Here is an 18,720-nt window from a genome sequence, read left to right as displayed (position 1 = left end):
ATGGTCTCTTCTTCTCCCTGAAAATCCCCTCGTCTAACCAGAGATTTGATAAACTATAAGTCTCCAATCCATATCCTCAAAGTTGTTTGCTATGACTCCTTCACTCAAGTTACCTCTGCTGTGCTCTCTTGTATTATCTCCTATCTTTGGGATTTATAGTATTGTTATTTGTGTCAAACACTACTTGTAACTTATTGATGTAAATCATCTCTATAAATACAAACTTACTATCTCTCTCAGATTTAACTGAGTTGAGCATCAATAACTCTTTTAGCCCTTTACAATCTTATGCTTGATTATTTCTCTTTCATGGTATTTCAGAGCTAAGAAAGTATCACGACAACAAAAGCAATTTTTTTTTTTACATGGCCTCCTCAACCTCCTCCTCCTCAAACTCATCTTCTTCTACCCTACCCATTGCCGCTCTTCCTAATGTCTCCAATTTTTTGACGATCAAACTTGATCGTACAAACTATCCCCTTTGGCATGCACAAATTCTACCCCTACTTCATAGCAGGAACCTAGTTCCATTTGTTGATGGCACTAGTCAGTGTCTTTCGGCGTTTCTCAAAGATACCTCAGGTAATCTCACCAATGATGTCAACACAACCTTCGAAGTCTGGATGCAGCAGGATGCCATGGTTCTCTCATGGTCAACAGTTTCGTTCACCCCACGGTTTTGGCCTCTCTTATTGAGAAAACTAGTTCTCACTCCGCTTAGACTTCTCTTCACGAGAGTTATGCTTTGACGTCCACTGGTCGTCTTTTGCAACTCCGGAGTGACCTGATGAACACTCAACATGGTGATTCTTCCATTGCTGATTTTTTGGATCGTGTGAACTCTCTCGCTGACACCTTTTCCCTCCCGGGGTCTCCTGTTTCAGACTCGGATTTAGTGGCCATCGTTCTCAATAACGTTTGTCCTGCGTATGAAAGCACATTGTCGGCTGCTTAAGCTCGAGAAGATGCCATCTCTTATGGCGCTTTGGAAGCCTTGCTTCTCGGCGCCGAACGTCGACAAAAAATGAGTTATGTCTTCCACGACGATGCTGCTCCTATTGCCCTTGTTGCTGGACTTGGATGGTGTGGTTTTCAGGCCGACGCTGGTCATGGCCTTCAGCCTGCTGGACGTGGTTTTCAGGCTGCCGCTGGTCGTGGTGGTCGTGGCATGCTTGGCCAGCCAGGAGCTCATGCTCCTAACGATGGCTTCCTTGGTACTGCTCCTCAACAAGGGAATGCTTTTAATTCAAATGGACGTGTTCAGTGCCAAATCTGCCACAAACCTGGTCATTTTGCTATCAATTGCTACAATCGTATGAACATGGCATACGAATGACGTGTTTCCGCTCCCAAACTTCAAGCTTTTGCCGCTACTGCTCATGCATATGACCCTCCACCCATGGCTACTTCCCAGGTTCAAAATTGGCTTTTTGACTCTGGAGCTAATACCCATATTACAATTGACTTGACACAGGTAGCTAAAGCCTGAGAATACAATGGCAATAATCATGTGAATGGTGTAGTTGGAGGCACATGTTTGCTTATTTCTAAAATTGGTCACTCCAGTATTCGCACTCCCACAAAAACCTTTAATCTTTCCAATACTTTATATTGTCCCAATGCCTCAACCAATGTCATTTCTATAAATCGTTTTATCATGGACAACAACTATTCACTAACCTTATATCCCCATTCTTATCGTGTTCAAGATCTCACCACATGGAGGATCCTTTTGCAAGGCCGGAGTAAGTATGGGTTCTATCATTTTTCCAGTATTTCATCCAAATAACAACATGGCATTTTTGCATTTTTTTGGTGGTCGCGTGTTTGATACAGTGTGGCTTTCTAGACTGGGCCATCCATCTGGTTCTATTTTAAAGTTTTTAGTTGCTAAGAATAAATTGCCTATTCATGGCCCAGTGACTTCTGCTCTGTCATTCTTGTCCTCTAGGCAAAAGTCACAAACTTCCATTTTCACTTTCTAGTTCAATTTCAAAATTTCCTTTAGAATTACTTCATTCCGATATATGGACTTTCCCGTCTTACTCGATTGATGGTTATAAATATTATTTGGTTTTTATTGATGATTATTCATGTTACTCTTGGATATATCTTCTAAAACTTAAATCCGACGTGTATAATATTTTTGTTTCTTTTTAGAAACTAGTTGAAAATATGTTTAGTAGGAAAATAAAATCGTTTCAAACTGATGGAGGTGGAGAATATATGAGTCACATTTTTAAAAATTATTTAACATCTAAAGGCATACATCATCGCTTTACATGCCCTCATCACCCTGAACAAAATGAACTTGCAGAACGTAAACATCGTCATTTGGTTGAAACTGGCCTTACTCTACTTGCTCATGCATCAATCCCAATCACGTTTTGGGTAGAGGCTTTTCACACTGCCAATTATTTGATTAATCGCTTACCCATCAAAGTTTTGCACAATGAATCGTCATTTCAAAAATTATTCTCTAGTCCTCCACAATATGACTTTTTAAAGGTTTTTGGCTGTGCATGTTTTCCATATCTTCGCCCATATAATCAAAATAAACTTCAGTTTCGTCTAAAAAATGTATTTTCCTAGGATATTCTTTAAATCAGCAAGGTTATCGTTGTTTTGATCCCTCCATGGGCAAAGTTTTCATGTCTCGTCATGTTATTTTTGATGAAAAATGTTTTCCCTACAAGGATATGCTTCTTACTCCAGCTCAGACTTCCATATCCACAGACATGTTACATTTTGACACTATCGTGACACCTCCTAACTTTATCCCCTATTCTACTCCCCTGCACCATAATCTTGCCACCTATCCTATAACCCTACCCGACCTCCGACTCTACCTAGTCACCCGCAATCCTGCCACCTTATCCCATAACCCTACCCCATCTCCACCTCTACCTACTCTCCCTATCTCGATCACCAATACCCCACCTGCTCAACCTAAAGACACATCACCTCAATCCCTACCTACTCCTCCTATCCCGGCCCTCCACATACCTAATACTAGAGACTCTCATCTTCCCTATACGACCCATCCCTTTTCTTCTCCTACGACTATTGGGACCTCAACTACCTCACCTGTGATGACTATTCCTCCATCTCATCCCATGACTACATGGGCCAAATATGGCATTCGAAAATCAAATCCTCGATATGCCTTACTTGCTGACATAAATACTTTAGTTGAGCCTACAAGATTTACACAGGCTAACAAATGTCCACAGTGGCGTCGGGCAATGGCTGAGGAGTTCACGGCATTACAACGAACTGGTACCTGGACACTTGTGCCATTTCAACCACATCTCAATGTTCTTCCAAATAAATGGGTCTACAAGATCAAATGCAACTCCGATGGGTCCATCGAACGGTTCAAAACCCGTCTTGTTGCTAACAGCTTCCACCAACAGGAAGGCATCGACTATGCAGAAACGTTTAGTCCCGTGGTTACGCACGTCACCATCAGATTAATTCTCTCTGTTGCTATTCACTATAATTGGTCCATTCGCCAGTTGGACGTACATAATGCGTTCTTACATGGTTCCCTCTTTGAAGATGTTTATATGTGCCAACCCCAGGGCTTTGTTGATCCGCAATTTCCCACTCATGTTTGCAAGCTACAACGTTCTCTTTATGGTCTCAAACAAGCTCCACGAGCATGGTTTCAGTGTTTTTCCAATTATCTCGAGGAACTCGGGTTTGTTGCCTCTTAAGCTGACTCTTCTTTATTCACCTACTTTGATAACACCACAATTATATATTTGTTGATTTGTGTTGATGACATTTTGGTTATTGGCAATAGCAATTCATAGATTACAAAACTCATTGCTCAGCTTAGTTTAATGTTTTCCATGAAAAATCTTGGGCCCCTCCATTATTTTCTGGGTATGGAGGTCACTCGAACAGCTTCTGGTTTTCATTTAGCTCAGGCTAAATACATTAAGGACCTTCTCACACGCATAAACATGGCAGATTGTAAACCCATTTACACGCCATCTTCATCTGGCCGTCGCCTTTTTTTGCACGACGGGGAACCAGTCTCTGATGCCACGGAGTTTCGCAGTGTTGTAGGTGCTCTTCAATATTTACTCTTCACCTATCCTGACATTGCCTTCTCCGTCAACCAGGTCTGCCAGTTTATGCACTCTCCCACAACAGTACACTCGGCTACTGTTAAATGCATTTTGCGTTATCTTAAGGGCACTCATGATCATGGCATGCTCTATCGTCCGAGTTCTCTCTCTATCACTGCTTATGCCGACGCCGATTATGCCGGTGATCCTAATGATCGTCGGTCCATAAAAGGTTACTGTATTTTTCTCTGTTCTAATTTGATTTCCTGGTGCTCGAAGAAGCAACGTGGTGTTTCTTGCTCAAGCACTGAAGCCGAGTATAATCAACTAGCATATACTGCCGTTACTTTGTCCTGGTTTCGAAACTTATTTCATGATCTTCATCTTTATCTTACACCACCTCAATTATGGTGTGATAATATAAGTGCTCCTGCTGTGGCTTCCAATTCTGTTTTTCAAGCACGAATGCGACATGTAGAAGTTGATTATCATTATGTTTGTGAAAAGGTTACTCGAAAGGAAATTGTTGTGGGCTATGTTGCTTCTCAAGATCAGGTGGCTGACTTTCTCACAAAGGGTTTGTCTTCCAATCGGTTTTGGTTCTTCTTTCCAAGCTTCCCGTTCTTGGTCGTCCAATCAGCTTGCGGGGGCGTGATAAACTATAAGTCTCCAATCCATATGACTCCTTCACTCAAGTTACCTCTGCTGAGAGTTATCTGATATGCTCTCTTGTATTATCTCCTATCTTTGGGATTTATAGTATTGTTATTTGTGTCAAACACTACTTGTAACTTATTGATGTAAATCATCTCTATAAATACAAACTTACTATCTCTCTCAGATTTAACTGAGTTAAGCATCAATAACTCTTTTAGCCCTTTACAATCTTATGCTTGATTATTTCTCTTTCAAGATTAACATGTCAAATAAATACTGGCTTCAGCCATTCACGATGATGAAACTCTTGTTCCCCTCAGGGCGTTTCCCTAAAAGATTAAGACACAAATCATCTATGGATGGTTAGCCAACCACTGACAACCCAATTATTCTAACAACATCTTCTAACTACAAATGTCTTTTTGTTTATGTCATATCTTTCTACAAGGCAACCTATCAAGATGTATGGACATAGACACGAGGATACCACATGACACGACACATAAATACCACACAATACGATACGAGGATACGAGGGGATACCACCATGTTCATGCATCATAGGGCATCAGAAACAGAGGAGTATCTGCTGATAGAGAGCTGGGGTAAAGCTATTGGAAAAGCATTTGATAGCAAGTAGAAGCATCCAAAGGAACAATATGCCAGTATTTTGGATCAGTTAAAAGTAGACAATGTAAATACGATGACTCTTATGTATGTATATTGATTGAATGCATTCGTTGTGACGAAGGACCCCTAATTTTTTTGGCTGTTATGTAGATTGATTGGATGCGGTATATGAGGCTCCAAGACAACTTGCTCCCATCTTATTAACCCATTATTGTTTTGTTTTGTTGGTTTTCTGAGGTATATCAAATGGTTGAATGGATTGAAGATTAAGTTGAAATGTGCGAATCGGGTAGCAGGAACAAAGCTTTGCAAATCGGGTAGCAGAATCATTATTACCCCCAACGTTAGGATACAAAGAAAATATATCAGTTTTTGTTTAAGAAGGAAAACTGATATTAGGACATGGTGTGCTGCACATGATCAAATGGCTAACTAATAATATTAGACTTAGTATAAAACCAACGTTATAATGCATCAGTTTTGATTTCCAACAAAAACTGAAATTAGGAATTATATTAAAGTAACCAATAAAGAGTGTTTTAGTTAAGATTTTATTCTATAAGACCCTTGTCATTAAAACTCTCTAAAATATGTAGTTAATATATTACTTAAAGCCCTTATTTTTTATTTTATTGAATAGCTAATACTGACTCTCTTAAACAAACGATTTATAACGATAAAATGTGCTTAACCAAGCCATCCAAAGATAGGTACGAAGAGCCACCTTCTTTCAGGCAATGATTTGCCTTTTCCATCAAATTTAAGGCTCTCTCTTTGATCTCTACCCCTTCTTTCTCAACCATTAGTCTTCTAATTGTTCTTTCAACCTCACCTCTCTCAATCCCATGCTCCAATTGCAGCCCTACCTTCCAAACATCAGTCACAAATCTTGCATTCACCATTTGATCACTGAAACATGGCGTGCAAATCATAGGGACCCCTTCACAAATGCTCTCCAATGTAGAATTCCAACCACAGTGAGTCCAAAAGACTCCAACTGAAGGGTGGGCCAACACTTCTTTTTGCGGAGCCCATTTCACGACATGGGCTCTTTCATACAACGCTTCTAGAAATCCGTTAGGCAACGCTTCATGCCAGTCCAACTCTTGAACTAATCCAGGTCGAACCACCCACAAAAAGGGTTGGCCACTATTGGCCAACCCCCAAGCAATCTCCAAAAATTGAGCGTGATCTATCTTGGCAATGCTCCCAAAGCTAACATAAGCAACAGATTTTTGCGCTTGAGTGTTTAGCCATGAAATGCAACTTTGGTCAGGTGATAGTAAGCTAGTTGAAGAAGAAGAGGTTGTTGGGCCGCACTTGTGAAATGGACCTAGTGAGAAAATTGGAATATTGGGGTAATATTCTTGGCGAATTGTGGCAAGTGCTTGTCCTTCAAGATCATCAAAAGTATTGAAGATGAGTCCATGAGAAGCCTTGGGTTCATTTGCCATGTTGGTTATCACTTGATAGAAATCTTCAGGGTCGCAATTGGGCATCGCTGCAGGTAGGTCTTTAACTTTGATAGGTGAAAGCTCCGTCACCAGCTCTTCTAGTCGAGAATCTAATTATTGTCAAAATGGAAAACCAAATTTAAGGTTCCTCATAAGTATTTATATTTTTCCTTTTAATTAATGCATATTATAAAATGCTAATTTATGAGGAGGCAGAGCAAGGAATAAAAATGCTAACCTAACTCAAATCCGCACAAATTGTCAAAATGCTAATTTGGGATTGCTACTAGAAGTGCTAAAGTGTTTTTTGTAACCAAAAACATTTTTGGATCAATGAAGTGATTTCAGAAGAAGAAGAAGAATCACTCTGAAGCTTTTTTCCATGTGCTCGAGTTTTTAATAAGAAAGTTTACATGTTTATAATAAAAGCACATATTGCATAATCTCTTACGAACAAAGAACAAAAGTGCTACATATAAAAAGAATTCCAAAAGAGTCATTAGTCTTGGTGTGGTGTTTTCAGTCTACGTGGGTCAATGATGAGATGAAAAGACATTTGATAATAGGGTTTTGTTGGCTTGAGATTGTACCTGGTATTGGTAGGTAACCTTTTTCCTTGAGAAGTGGAAATGCAGCATAAACAGCGAAGGAAGCGGCACCCCCTGTTCTTAACACGATCCTCGGCAGCTTAAAGCTCTCCGCAACCGATCGAGTGAAGTCGAAGAGAGGATCCGAGATCAAGCATGCAACGGGGTCCTCCGAATTAACGTCGTCGGATAACAACCCGGACAAGCATTCTCTGAAAGGCTCAACACATTTAGCATTTAGAATAGAAAGACGAAGGGTGGGATCCTTGATGGAGGCCTCGTTTTCTGTCAAGTCAACAGGGATTGAATGGTAGGTGAAGTTTGGGTTTAGGGTTGAAGGATTGAGGGAGTTGAAGTTGGTGTAGATGATGGCTATGGAGAAGCCTTTGGAATGCAGAATGTTGGCTAGTTCCAGCATAGGGTTTATGTGCCCTTGGAAGGGCATCGGGAAGAGGATCACTCTCCTGCCTTTGCTTTGCTCCATTTTTAATCGACAATGTTTACGTTTGCTTAGCTTTATGTGACTTGTGAACTTATTGGTGAATACTGAGGCAGCTGAGCTTGGAAAATTCGCTCACGCATGACGCAACCCTGGAATCTTATCTTATTGATGGCTGTTTTTTTTTTTTTTTAGTCAATATTGCTGGCTCAGAGCCAGTGGCTCTGTCGAATTTGGTTTTTTTCCACCACCAGCTCCTTTTGTCGTGACTTCTTTTATGTGGTTGCTTACAGAGATACACCAGGAATATCACTGTCAATATTTACAAATTGGGTTTTAGGCTTATTTTTTAAGAAAAACTAATGAAAAGGGTTTGAAAACTTTGAGTTTTAATGATAAGGACAAAATAAAGGGTAAAATGAATAGTAACAGGATTGACTTTTTAGTGTAAAAATATGTTTTTCATTAAAGTGAACAGTACCGGGTGTTTTTCATTAAAGTTCCCTATTTTCTATAGAGCCTTTCACTTTGTCTATGGGCATGTCCTCCTCGTATTCCTTCGCAGTCCAATAACTAAAATGATTCAACTACCCCAAACGTACAACCACAACGAGCATGGTCTCTACTCTTCTTCCGCCACGTGTCAGATTCCACAATGGTCTCTACTCTTCTTCTCTTTGAAAATCTTCTCATCGAACTAAGATTATCAAGATTACTAAGTGTTATAATATAATTAGTTGAACACTTCTTTCTCCTCCGTCCTCCTCCTATAACATCCGGAACCACAAAACACCACCACAATTACAGAACTGCCACCTTATTCTCAATATACCCACCGCACCAAAATCAGAATCAATTAGCAGTCATGGCAAGCAATTACCAAGGATTTGAACACTCACAAAATCCGAATTTAGTTAAGAGATAATAAGATTAATCCAAGGTGTTTTTCTTATCGGTTATTAGGATTATCCAAGGTATTTTTCTTATCAGTTTAGGTCTATTGATCATATTTCCAGCTCAGCTTATTTCCATTTCTAGTTGATGAGTCAACCTATTTTTGTATGAATGTTTGTCATTTTCAATTACCAATTATGCCTGTAACGAAATATTTTGCTCAAAGCCCTTAAGTACTGATGATATTCATCACCTTATTTATCACTTTTAGAAGAATTCAAAATTTTGATTTTTGTATTATAAATACACACAAATCTTAAAATTTAAACTCATTTAATGAAAATAAATGAAACAATGAGTATTACCCGCACTTGATAATGGTGGGCAGATATACACCTAATGGCAAGCTGAAAATGGATGACGAAAGTGGAGAATTTTTTTTTTGTGACCGGAACACGAGGGTACACCACATGTTTTTATATAAGTAGTGGGAAATTTTATTTTTTAAGTTATTAACTTTTTAACACACATATCTCACCATTTGTATAGTGACATGTGATATACCATCCCGTGTACCGGTCACACTGAAAAATCTCTCACGAAAGTGGCCGAACTTCTGAGAACATTTAATTGCAAAAGTACAACTCAGCAACTTATATGATAAACACTCCTCTAGAAATATGAGGAATGCTTGGCTCTTTCAAGGTTGAGGAGGAACTCGTCCTCAAATTCACTTAATAGCCGATTTATAAAATTTATGTTTATAGTCAAAATTGTTATACTATAAATCTCTCTATAAATGCTATTTGTAAAAAAGTCAATTAAAATTAAAAAAAATTAGTCAATTAATTGTATTAAATAGATAGATAGTTCTTAATATTTCAACCGAATTCGTCCATTTATTTTCACACAGTTCGATGACTTAACAAACTCATATTTTGATGAATTGCAGAGATAGTTTTACAAAGTGCATTATAATATGAATCATTTTAATTATAAGCATGAATTTCCGTAAACCAGTCCCGTAACGAATTGAAGAGATACTCCTCCTCATTCATTAATGAGCCAAATTAATTCCAGGGAACATAGAGGATATAGAAGCCAATTATTCATATATGTCCTACATCACAGATGATGGACCACCACTTTCTTTAAATACAATGAGACAGATGCATCATGACAGTTCATGATATAATACATGATCCATGAAAGGAGTTTAAAAACAACATATGGGTTTTAGTTTATAAAACAAACGATTTATAATGATAAAATGTGATTAACCAAGCCAGCCAAAGATTGGCACGAAGAGCCACCTTCTTTGAGGCAAAGATTTGCCTTTTCCATTAACTTTAAGGCTCTCTCTTTGATCTCTTCCCCTTCTTTCTCAACCATCAGTATTCTAATTGTTCTTTCAACCTCACCTCTCTCAATCCCATGCTCCAACTGCAGCCCTACCTTCCAAACATCCCTCACATTTCTTGCATTCACCATTTGTTCACTAAAAAATGGCGTGCAAATCATAGGGATCCCCTCACTAATGCTCTCCAATGTAGAATTCCAACCACTGTGAGTCCAAAAGGCTCCGACTGACGGGTGAGCCAGCACTTCTTTTTGTGGGGCCCATTTCACAATGTAAGCTCTCTCGTTGAATTCTTCTAAAAACTTGTTAGGCAACACTTTAAGCCAATCCGACTCTTGAATTAATCCGGGTCGAACCACCAACAAAAAGGGTTAGCCACTGTTGGCCAACCCCCAAGCAATCTCCAAAAATTGAACTTGATCTATCTGGGCAACACTCCCAAAGCTAACATAAGCAACACATTTTGGCGCTTGAGTGTTCAGCCATGAAATGCAACTTTAGTCTTGTGTCAATAAACTACTTGAAGAGGATACTGTACGGCAACACTTGTGAAATGGACCTATTGGGAAAATGGGAACATTGGGCAGGTGTTCTTGGCGGATCGTGGCTAGAGCATGTCCTTCAAGATCTTCAAATGTATTTAAGATGAGTCCATAAGAAGACTTTGGTTCATTTGCCACGTCGACGACTAGTTGATAAAGTTTCTCAGGCCATCTCCAACCGAGGGATGGCCAGATGACTCATTTTAGCCCTCTGGCCCTCCAAGATATTAATATTTTAATGAACAGTACAATGTCATATTTGCCTCTATCTCCAACCGAAGGTCAAAGGGCCATAGGGCTCATTTTAGCCCTATCACAAAAAACCATCTCCAACCGAGGGCCAAACATAATTTATTATTTAAATTTAAAAACTACAACAACTTAAATTTAAATAGGGTGAAAATTATGTTAGAAATAGTGTAGGAATTACTTAGGTATGTATAGGAAAAAAAGGGGAATTTTTTAAATTCATTAAAAAAAAAATTTGGCCCAAAAAAACAAAAAAAAAAATTGAATTCAATGGTAACTAGTTGTTGGATTCAAAATTTTCCATTCTATTTGTGTCGGTTATAACCGGCACTATTTCTTTTATTCTTGTCGGTTAAATCCGACAGAAATAACAAAAATCTTGGCCAGCCCCGGGCTGGCTGCATGTGGCCAGCCCTTTGGCCCTTTAAGATTATGTGGGGCCCACGAGCCCTCTAGCCCTCTGGGACCCTTCAGTTGGAGATCGCCACAGGATCGCAATTGGGACTCGTTGGCAGGTCTTTTAACTTTGATAGGTGACAATTATGTCACTAGCTCTTCTAGTCGAGAATCCAATAATTGCCAAGATAATAGAAAATGTAAGTTGTTCAAGTATTTGTACATTCGCTTATGCTTATAACATGTGAATAAGTAACATTATGAAACAATGATGAGTAAAAAGGCACTTTGTAATATTAGGCTTTGTCGGATTAATTATTCCGGTAAAACTAAAAGCACTATCTGTGTGGAATAATCAGTAGGAACAAGTATCAATGCCTTAAACTTCTACCAACCTTATCATGTGCCACTGATAACAGTGTAGAGCTATTTTCCTGTAACCAACATAGAAAGAAATAAGCATATATCTGATGTACCTTGTATTGGAAAGTATCCTTTTTCTTTGAGAATAGGAAACGCAGCTTAAACAACCAAGGTAGTGAAACATACGGTCTCTAACATGATCCTTGGAAGCTTAAAGCTTTCCGCAAGGGATCGAGTGAAGTGAAAGTAAGTGTCGGAGATCAAGCAAGCAACCGGGTGCTCTGAATTACAGTCATCTGACAACAATCTGGCCAGACATTCTTTGAAAGGCTCGACACATCTAGCATTGAGACAAGAAAGAATAACGTTGGCATCCTTCATGGTCACCTCGGTTTCGGATAAGTCAACAGGGATTGAATGGTGTGTAAAGTTTGGGTTTAGGGTTGAGGGTTGAGGGAGTTGAAGCGGGAATGTTCGTGTCTGCTTAGTTTTTTTTTTTTTTTTTTTTTTTGGAAAAGTCTGCTTAGTTTTGTATGACTTGTCAGCTAATGAAATTCCTATTATTATTTTACACCAGGCCACATGTTTCACGAAAAGTAAGAAAAAGAAAAAAAGACTCGTGTTGTTGACTTTGTAACAAGGACTGCAATTTAATTTAGGCATTTTAGCTAAAGTAGTTTTGAGATTTACATATCTTTTTTACTTTGTTCTTTGAAATTTAAAATTGATAGAACATGTTCTTGGCTTTGTCCACCGTCCATCATTCTGATCATTTTGGAAGAAAAATTTGTTAAATAAAGATGAAAATGACAAAATTACTCTCAATTTAATAAACAATGGACCAAAGTGATTTGACAAAATTTGAGGATACTTTTGTTATTTTATCTTATTTAACGGAGATTTGTCACAGAATGACCAAAATGATTGACGGTAGACAAACTCAGGAATCAGTTTTATAGATTTTAAATCTGAGAGGAGATGCCAATATCTAGTACCACTTTGATTAAAAAACCTTTTTTTTTTTTTTTTTTTTTAACAAAGCGCACACAAAAAGTGCATGAAGATTGTGACAGGCAAATACGACATAAAATGAAATAAAATAGTTCAGAGAGAGGAGGAAGGGAAGATTAGATGGCTGTAACATAAGCAGAAAACAATCTACTTGTAGCACTGCCGGAGAAGCAAACTAAGTTTGGCCCCTGAAATCTAATAATTATAATCAGGCCCTCTTGGCGAAGTCACCCGCGTCATCATCGTCCTTATCGTTTGCTTCCAATGAATCATCCAGGCCAAAGCCAGGTTTGTTCTCTCCAAATGGAGCATCAGGAGTGCCAAAGCTGTTGTCACCACCAACACCGAAGTTATCACCACTACCAACACCAAAATTGTTGCTACTTCCACTGGGAGCATCGTAAGTGTTTGCACTTGGATAATTGCTAGGACTGTTGTAGCTTCCTGGACCATATCCAGTGTTTCCTCTTCCATAGCTGTCACCTCCACCGGGTCCATAGTTACTAAATCCACCACCAGGTGCATAACTATTTTGACCATCACCGTAATTATTATAGCTGGGGCGAGGCCTTTCGGTAGCATAATTCACCCTTACTCGTCGGCCATGAAGCTCCTGCCCATCCAAGGCCTCGAGAGCACTAGCTGCCTCCTCATTAGAAGTGAAAGTAACGAATCCAAATCCTCTTGATCTACCACTTTCACGGTCCATGATGATTCTTGCGTCTACAACTTCACCGTATTTTTGAAAAGCCTCCCTCAGACTCTGGTCATCTGTCTGGTACGAAACACCTCCGATGAAGAGCTTTGAGCTTCCCATGGATGACATGCATCTTATAGCTTGATGGATGGACAGTTTGAAAGGAGATACTTCAGACCTGATCTGCTTGTTTGCAGTCTAAGTATGCTCCCAATTTTACTTAAGAAAGCCATCGTAATCACCTTGTCCGATTCTCACTCCGTCACTCTGCTCTCAGGGGACCGACTAAAACCCTATGGTTTTTTATTTCGAATAGGAATGTTTGATTATCCAATATTAATACTGACAACTACGTCTCAAGATTATGATTTATATTGCTATATGTCAGCTTACTTAAAAATCATAGACATTCATTATTTTATGACATAATTGGAGATTTAGATCATAGATTTAAACATTTATATAATTAAAAATAATAAGAGATCGAGATCTAAATCGAACTATGAAAGATATTGCCAGAATGTGATTCATGCATGCATAGCTCATATTCATTCATTGACGACGTATAAATACATTGGATTACAAAGTATTTCCATCTATATCTCAAATACAAGATGACATATGTCAATATGATTTGGATTGTTTACAAAGGAGGCGGATTGGATTGCTAAGCCCAGTGGTTTACTGTTTATTAGTATGTACATTACTCTTGAGCATGTTTATTAGTAAGGAAAACTAATGAAAAGTCCTCTGTACTATTTAGTTTTAATGAAAAATGACAAATAAATATGTAAGTGAATAGTAACAGGAAAGGTAAAATGTCTTTTTTTGTTAAAAGTGAACAGTACCGGGAGTGTTTCGTTAAAACTCTCTTATTAATTAGTGTAGATAAATCTTTTAATCAATGGTACTTTGTATAAAGAAAAAGATAATGAACCATTGTAAGCGGGCAAGAGAAAAAAATGGAAGAATTCGAAGGATATGATAAAGATGATGAATTACCATTTTCAAAAACAAACGATTTATAAGGATAAAATATAATTAACCAAGCCATCTAATGATTGGTACGAAGAGCCATCTTCTTTGAGGGAAAGATTTGCCTTTTCCATCAACTTCAAGGCTCTCTCTTTGATCTCTTGCCCTTCTTCTTTCTCAACCATCAGTCTTCTAATTGTTCTTTCAACCTCACCTCTCTCAATCCCATGCTCCAACTGCAACCCTACCTTCCAAACATCATTCACAAATCTTGCATCCACCATTTAATCACGGAAGCATGGCGTACAAGCACACCATCACAAATGCTCTCCAACGTAGAATTCCAACCACAGTGAGTCCAAAAGGCTCCGATTGCTGGATGGGCCAACACTTCTTTTTGTGGAGCCCATTTCACGACATGGGCCCTCTCGTTCAACGCTTCTAGGAACTCATTAGGCAATGCTTCAAACCAATCCAACTCTTGAACTAATCCAAGTCGAACCACCCACAAAAAAGGTTGGCCACTGTTGGCCAACCCCCAAGCAACCTCCAAAAATTGAACTTGATCTATCTTGGCAATGCTCCCAAAGCTAACACAAGCAACAGATTTTGGCGCTTGAGTGTTTAGCCATGAAATGCAACTTTGATTTTGTGCTAACAAACTAGTTGAAGAAGAAGAGGTTGTATGGCCACACTTGTGAAATGGACCTAGTGAGAAAATTGGAATATTGGGGTAATATTCTTGGAGAAGTGTGGCAAGTGCTTGTCCTTCAAGATCTTCAAAAGTATTGAAGATAAGTCCATGAGAAGCCTTGGGTTCATTTGCCATGTTGGTTATCAGTTGATAGAAATCTTCAGGGTCGCAATTGGGCATCACTGGTAGATCTTTAACTTTGATACGTGAAAGTTCTGTTACCGGCTCTTCTAATCGAGAATCTAATTGTCAAAATAAAAAGCCAAATATAAGGTTCCTAGTAAGTATATATATTTTGCCTTTTAATGCATGTCCTCAAATGCTAATTTATGAGGAGGTAGAGCAAGGAATAAAAATGCTAACCGGGATAACTAGCCTAACTCAAATCTGAGTTGTCTAAGTGCCAATCTAGTATCGCTTCTAGAAGTGCTAAAAGTGATTTCTAGTAACAGAAAACATTTTTGGATTTATACAGTAATTTATGAAGAAGAAGAAGAATCACTTTGAAGTTTTTTTTCCTAAGAAGCACCTGAGTTTTTAATAATGACATGTTTATAATAAACGCACATATTGCACAATCTCTTATGAACAAAGAACAAAAGTGCTACGTATAAAAAGAATTTGAAACGCGTTATTAGTCTCGGTGTGAGTTTTCAATCTACTTATATTGCATTTATTAGTAACAACGATGAGATAAAAAGACATTTGATAATAGGGTTTTGTTGGCTTGAGATTGTACCTGGTATTGGTAGGTAATGAAAAACTTTGTATTCGAAACTGTTTTATTATTTCACTGCACTAACTACAATGGACAGCAGAGTTTATATTTATATACACTGTTACAGACACGCATGCAATAAACAAATGCAATGCAAGTGATGTCCTTGCTGCCCACGATGCAGCAATCAGAACACAAGTGCAGAACCCATGTGGTAGACAAGCTGTAAAGGAATGTTGTGTCCTTGTGCACCATTCCTTTTGTCCAGGGTGTACAGCTAGTGGTTTAACAGTTATGATCCTTTCAGTTGCAGATTGCAGCGGGAAGGTTTGGTGGTGCTGACGTGGACCGGTTGTTCATTAGGGTTTCCGAACTAGGTTTATCAGGTAACCCTTTTCCTTGAGAAGTGGAAATGCAGCATAAACAGTGAAGGAAGCGGCACCCCCGGTCCTTAACACGATCCTCAGCAGCTTAAAGCTCTCTGCAACCGATCGAGTGAAGTCGAAGATAGGATCCAAGATCAAGCATGCAATGGGGTCCTCCGAATTAACATCGTCGGATAACAACCCGGCCAAGCATTCTCTGAAAGGCTCAACACATTTAGCATTTAGAATAGAAAGACGAAGGGTGGGATCCTTGATGGAGGCTTCGTTTTCTGTCAAGCCAACAGGGATTGAATGGTAGGTGAAGTGTGGGTTTAGGGTTGAAGGATTGAGGGAGTTGAAGTTGGTGTGGAGGATGGCTATGGAGAAGCCTTCGGAATGCAGAATGCTGGTCAGTTCTAGCTGTTGGAGCATTATTAGAAAATAAGAAAATAACACAAGAATTCCAATGATAATAATCATAAAGAAAATCACAACATCAATAGTATACAAGATTAATATAAACAACTAGAGATAAAATCAGAAAAATTGACAAACTTGGAGATTGAAGCTTGCATAAATGCAATGTCCTAAAGACAGAATTTCGTCACTACTCTTATGTCTTATGCTTGTAGTTCGGTAGGGGTCAATCTCCCATGATTCAACAATTTATAATCTGAAGTCAAAGCACTTCAATCTTCAGACTCAGGCGAATTTTATATATTCTATACTGTCAAGACACGACTCGGAATTTGACATATGAAGCATAAGAGAAACAAAGTGGGGAAACCCTATTTCTCAATAGTAAAAATTAACTCTAATTTTCTATATTAATGATGATGGTTTCATGAGTTTATATAGCACCCCAAGTACTTACTTGTTAAAGAGATGTAACTTTTCATCTATAAGTATACATCTTTTGACAAGGGAATGCACCTAAACAACATAACCTTTCTAAGAAATATGGTTAACACTATTTTTCATTCAATTATTAAAATTATATATTACAATATTTTATATTATAATATATAATTTCCAACAATCCCCTACATGAATGAAAAATCAGGAAGAATTTGAGAGTACAGGCGAACAAGAGATGCATCGGAAGATGTGTTTTTTGGACTTGAACCTACCCTAGTGAATACTTATCAGGTTTACTTGGTGACGCATTGGATGTGGAAGATCTTGAACTGTTCACCGCAGTAGTGAACTGAGACAATAAGCAACACACATCCCTATTCCTAATATATTACGGTTCATACGGTTGTGTTCATTTTGGTCATGAACAAGCTTTAGAGAATTTAGCCATCTTATTCTCATAGAAGCGACCCACTTCTACTCTCACATAGGTGACTACTGATTAAGAATAGTCTGCTCTATTCTTCTTATTTATAAGATATCACTGTCATTAAATATACACCCTAAAACTTCTACAGACAACACACTTCTTCCATCATAAGAATAAGGTATATAGTGTGTTCACTTCTTTGAATCAAGCCCAACCAGTTTGCCTATTGGACTTAGACCATGGGATCTCCAATCAACTAAGTTAGGTTTCCGCCCGACAGATTCATTAGTTATGTTGGGTTTAGCCTCATTCCCCTCGATGATCAACTTACTCTCTAGTCTAACATTTAATAATTGGATCCACTACTATAGGTTGACTATTTTAAATGGTGTGCACAATCCATATGATGAAATAATATTTCATATGAGAGTAGTTGTTTCTCAATTTCAAGTCCTCAAAAGTATATATATGTTGGGACTTTTGTAAGTAATTTGCTAACACTAGGAAGTAGACTTCCCCCACATTTAAGGTATTTAAAGAAAGATCTCTAAAGCTTTCTATACCTTAAAATTGTATATTATCACGTTCTGCAAGCCAGCTTTTGCTAGGCTTGCTTTCCCACGCAAAACCACAGGCCATCACTGTGCTAGGCTTTGACCTGTGCCCCCCCTTTTGGCCCAAACCTGAAACCCAGATGCGCTAGGGTTTCTCCCACTCCCATAAGCCTCTGGGCCTGCCCCTGTCACTGGACCCATGCCCTTTGCTTACGGCACCCAAGCCCAATGTTATTGGGCTATGGCTTTTTGAATCCAATGCTAATTTTTGGCATTTTAAATAATTTTTAACCCGAATGTTGTAATTATTTTTGCTTCTACGATCGACCCCGAATGGTCATGATCTATTGAATTAATTAAAAGCGACCAGCAGTCCATTAATCTGATAATGAATCCAAAATTATTAACCTGAAGATCACTTTTGGACATTAATGATTCAATAATTTATTTTTATACTTTGAACCGTTGACATACTTTCGTAGTAACGAAGCTCTCACACTTGAGTTCCCGAAAAACCTCAAATCCACTACACTTAAATCAGCATATTGCATTCTGTGTTCTTGCAAAAACCTCTCTTTTATGAACTAAACATTCATAAACTAAATTGAACCTGTAGTTTCAAATTTAGTGTCTTTGAAACCCAAAGATTTCATAAAACAATACACCCATGAAAACCCAACGTTTTTCATGAAAACCATGTCTTAGAACTCAAATGTTCTAACTTTGATGCTCATGGATGATTCATTCCCATAGCACTAATCACGATCTTGT

General features: G+C 38.4%; 2 protein-coding genes and 1 pseudogene across 2 annotated transcripts; all 3 read right to left on the bottom strand.

The window, feature by feature from the left end:
- Positions 1 to 5,970: 5,970 nt before the first annotated feature.
- LOC103435654 (UDP-glycosyltransferase 76F1-like) lies at positions 5,971 to 7,935 on the bottom strand. Its single transcript, XM_029101636.2, has 2 exons — positions 7,411 to 7,935; positions 5,971 to 6,930 (listed from the first exon to the last, which is right to left on the bottom strand). Exons 1-2 carry the CDS (start codon positions 7,889 to 7,891, stop codon positions 6,035 to 6,037), a joined length of 1,377 nt encoding a protein of 458 aa, XP_028957469.1. The 5' UTR covers positions 7,892 to 7,935; the 3' UTR covers positions 5,971 to 6,034.
- Positions 7,936 to 9,997: 2,062 nt separating this feature from the next.
- LOC103435671 (UDP-glycosyltransferase 76F1-like) lies at positions 9,998 to 18,150 on the bottom strand (annotated as a pseudogene).
- LOC103435663 (glycine-rich RNA-binding protein 4, mitochondrial-like) lies at positions 12,842 to 13,669 on the bottom strand. Its single transcript, XM_008374064.4, has one exon. The coding sequence runs from the start codon at positions 13,485 to 13,487 to the stop codon at positions 12,870 to 12,872; it is 618 nt and encodes a 205-aa protein (XP_008372286.2). The 5' UTR covers positions 13,488 to 13,669; the 3' UTR covers positions 12,842 to 12,869.
- Positions 18,151 to 18,720: the final 570 nt, after the last annotated feature.

The sequence above is a fragment of the Malus domestica genome, chromosome 01 (genome assembly GCF_042453785.1).
Source record: "Malus domestica chromosome 01, GDT2T_hap1".
Lineage (NCBI taxonomy): Eukaryota > Viridiplantae > Streptophyta > Magnoliopsida > Rosales > Rosaceae > Malus > Malus domestica.
This window is presented reverse-complemented; position numbering and strand designations above follow the sequence as displayed.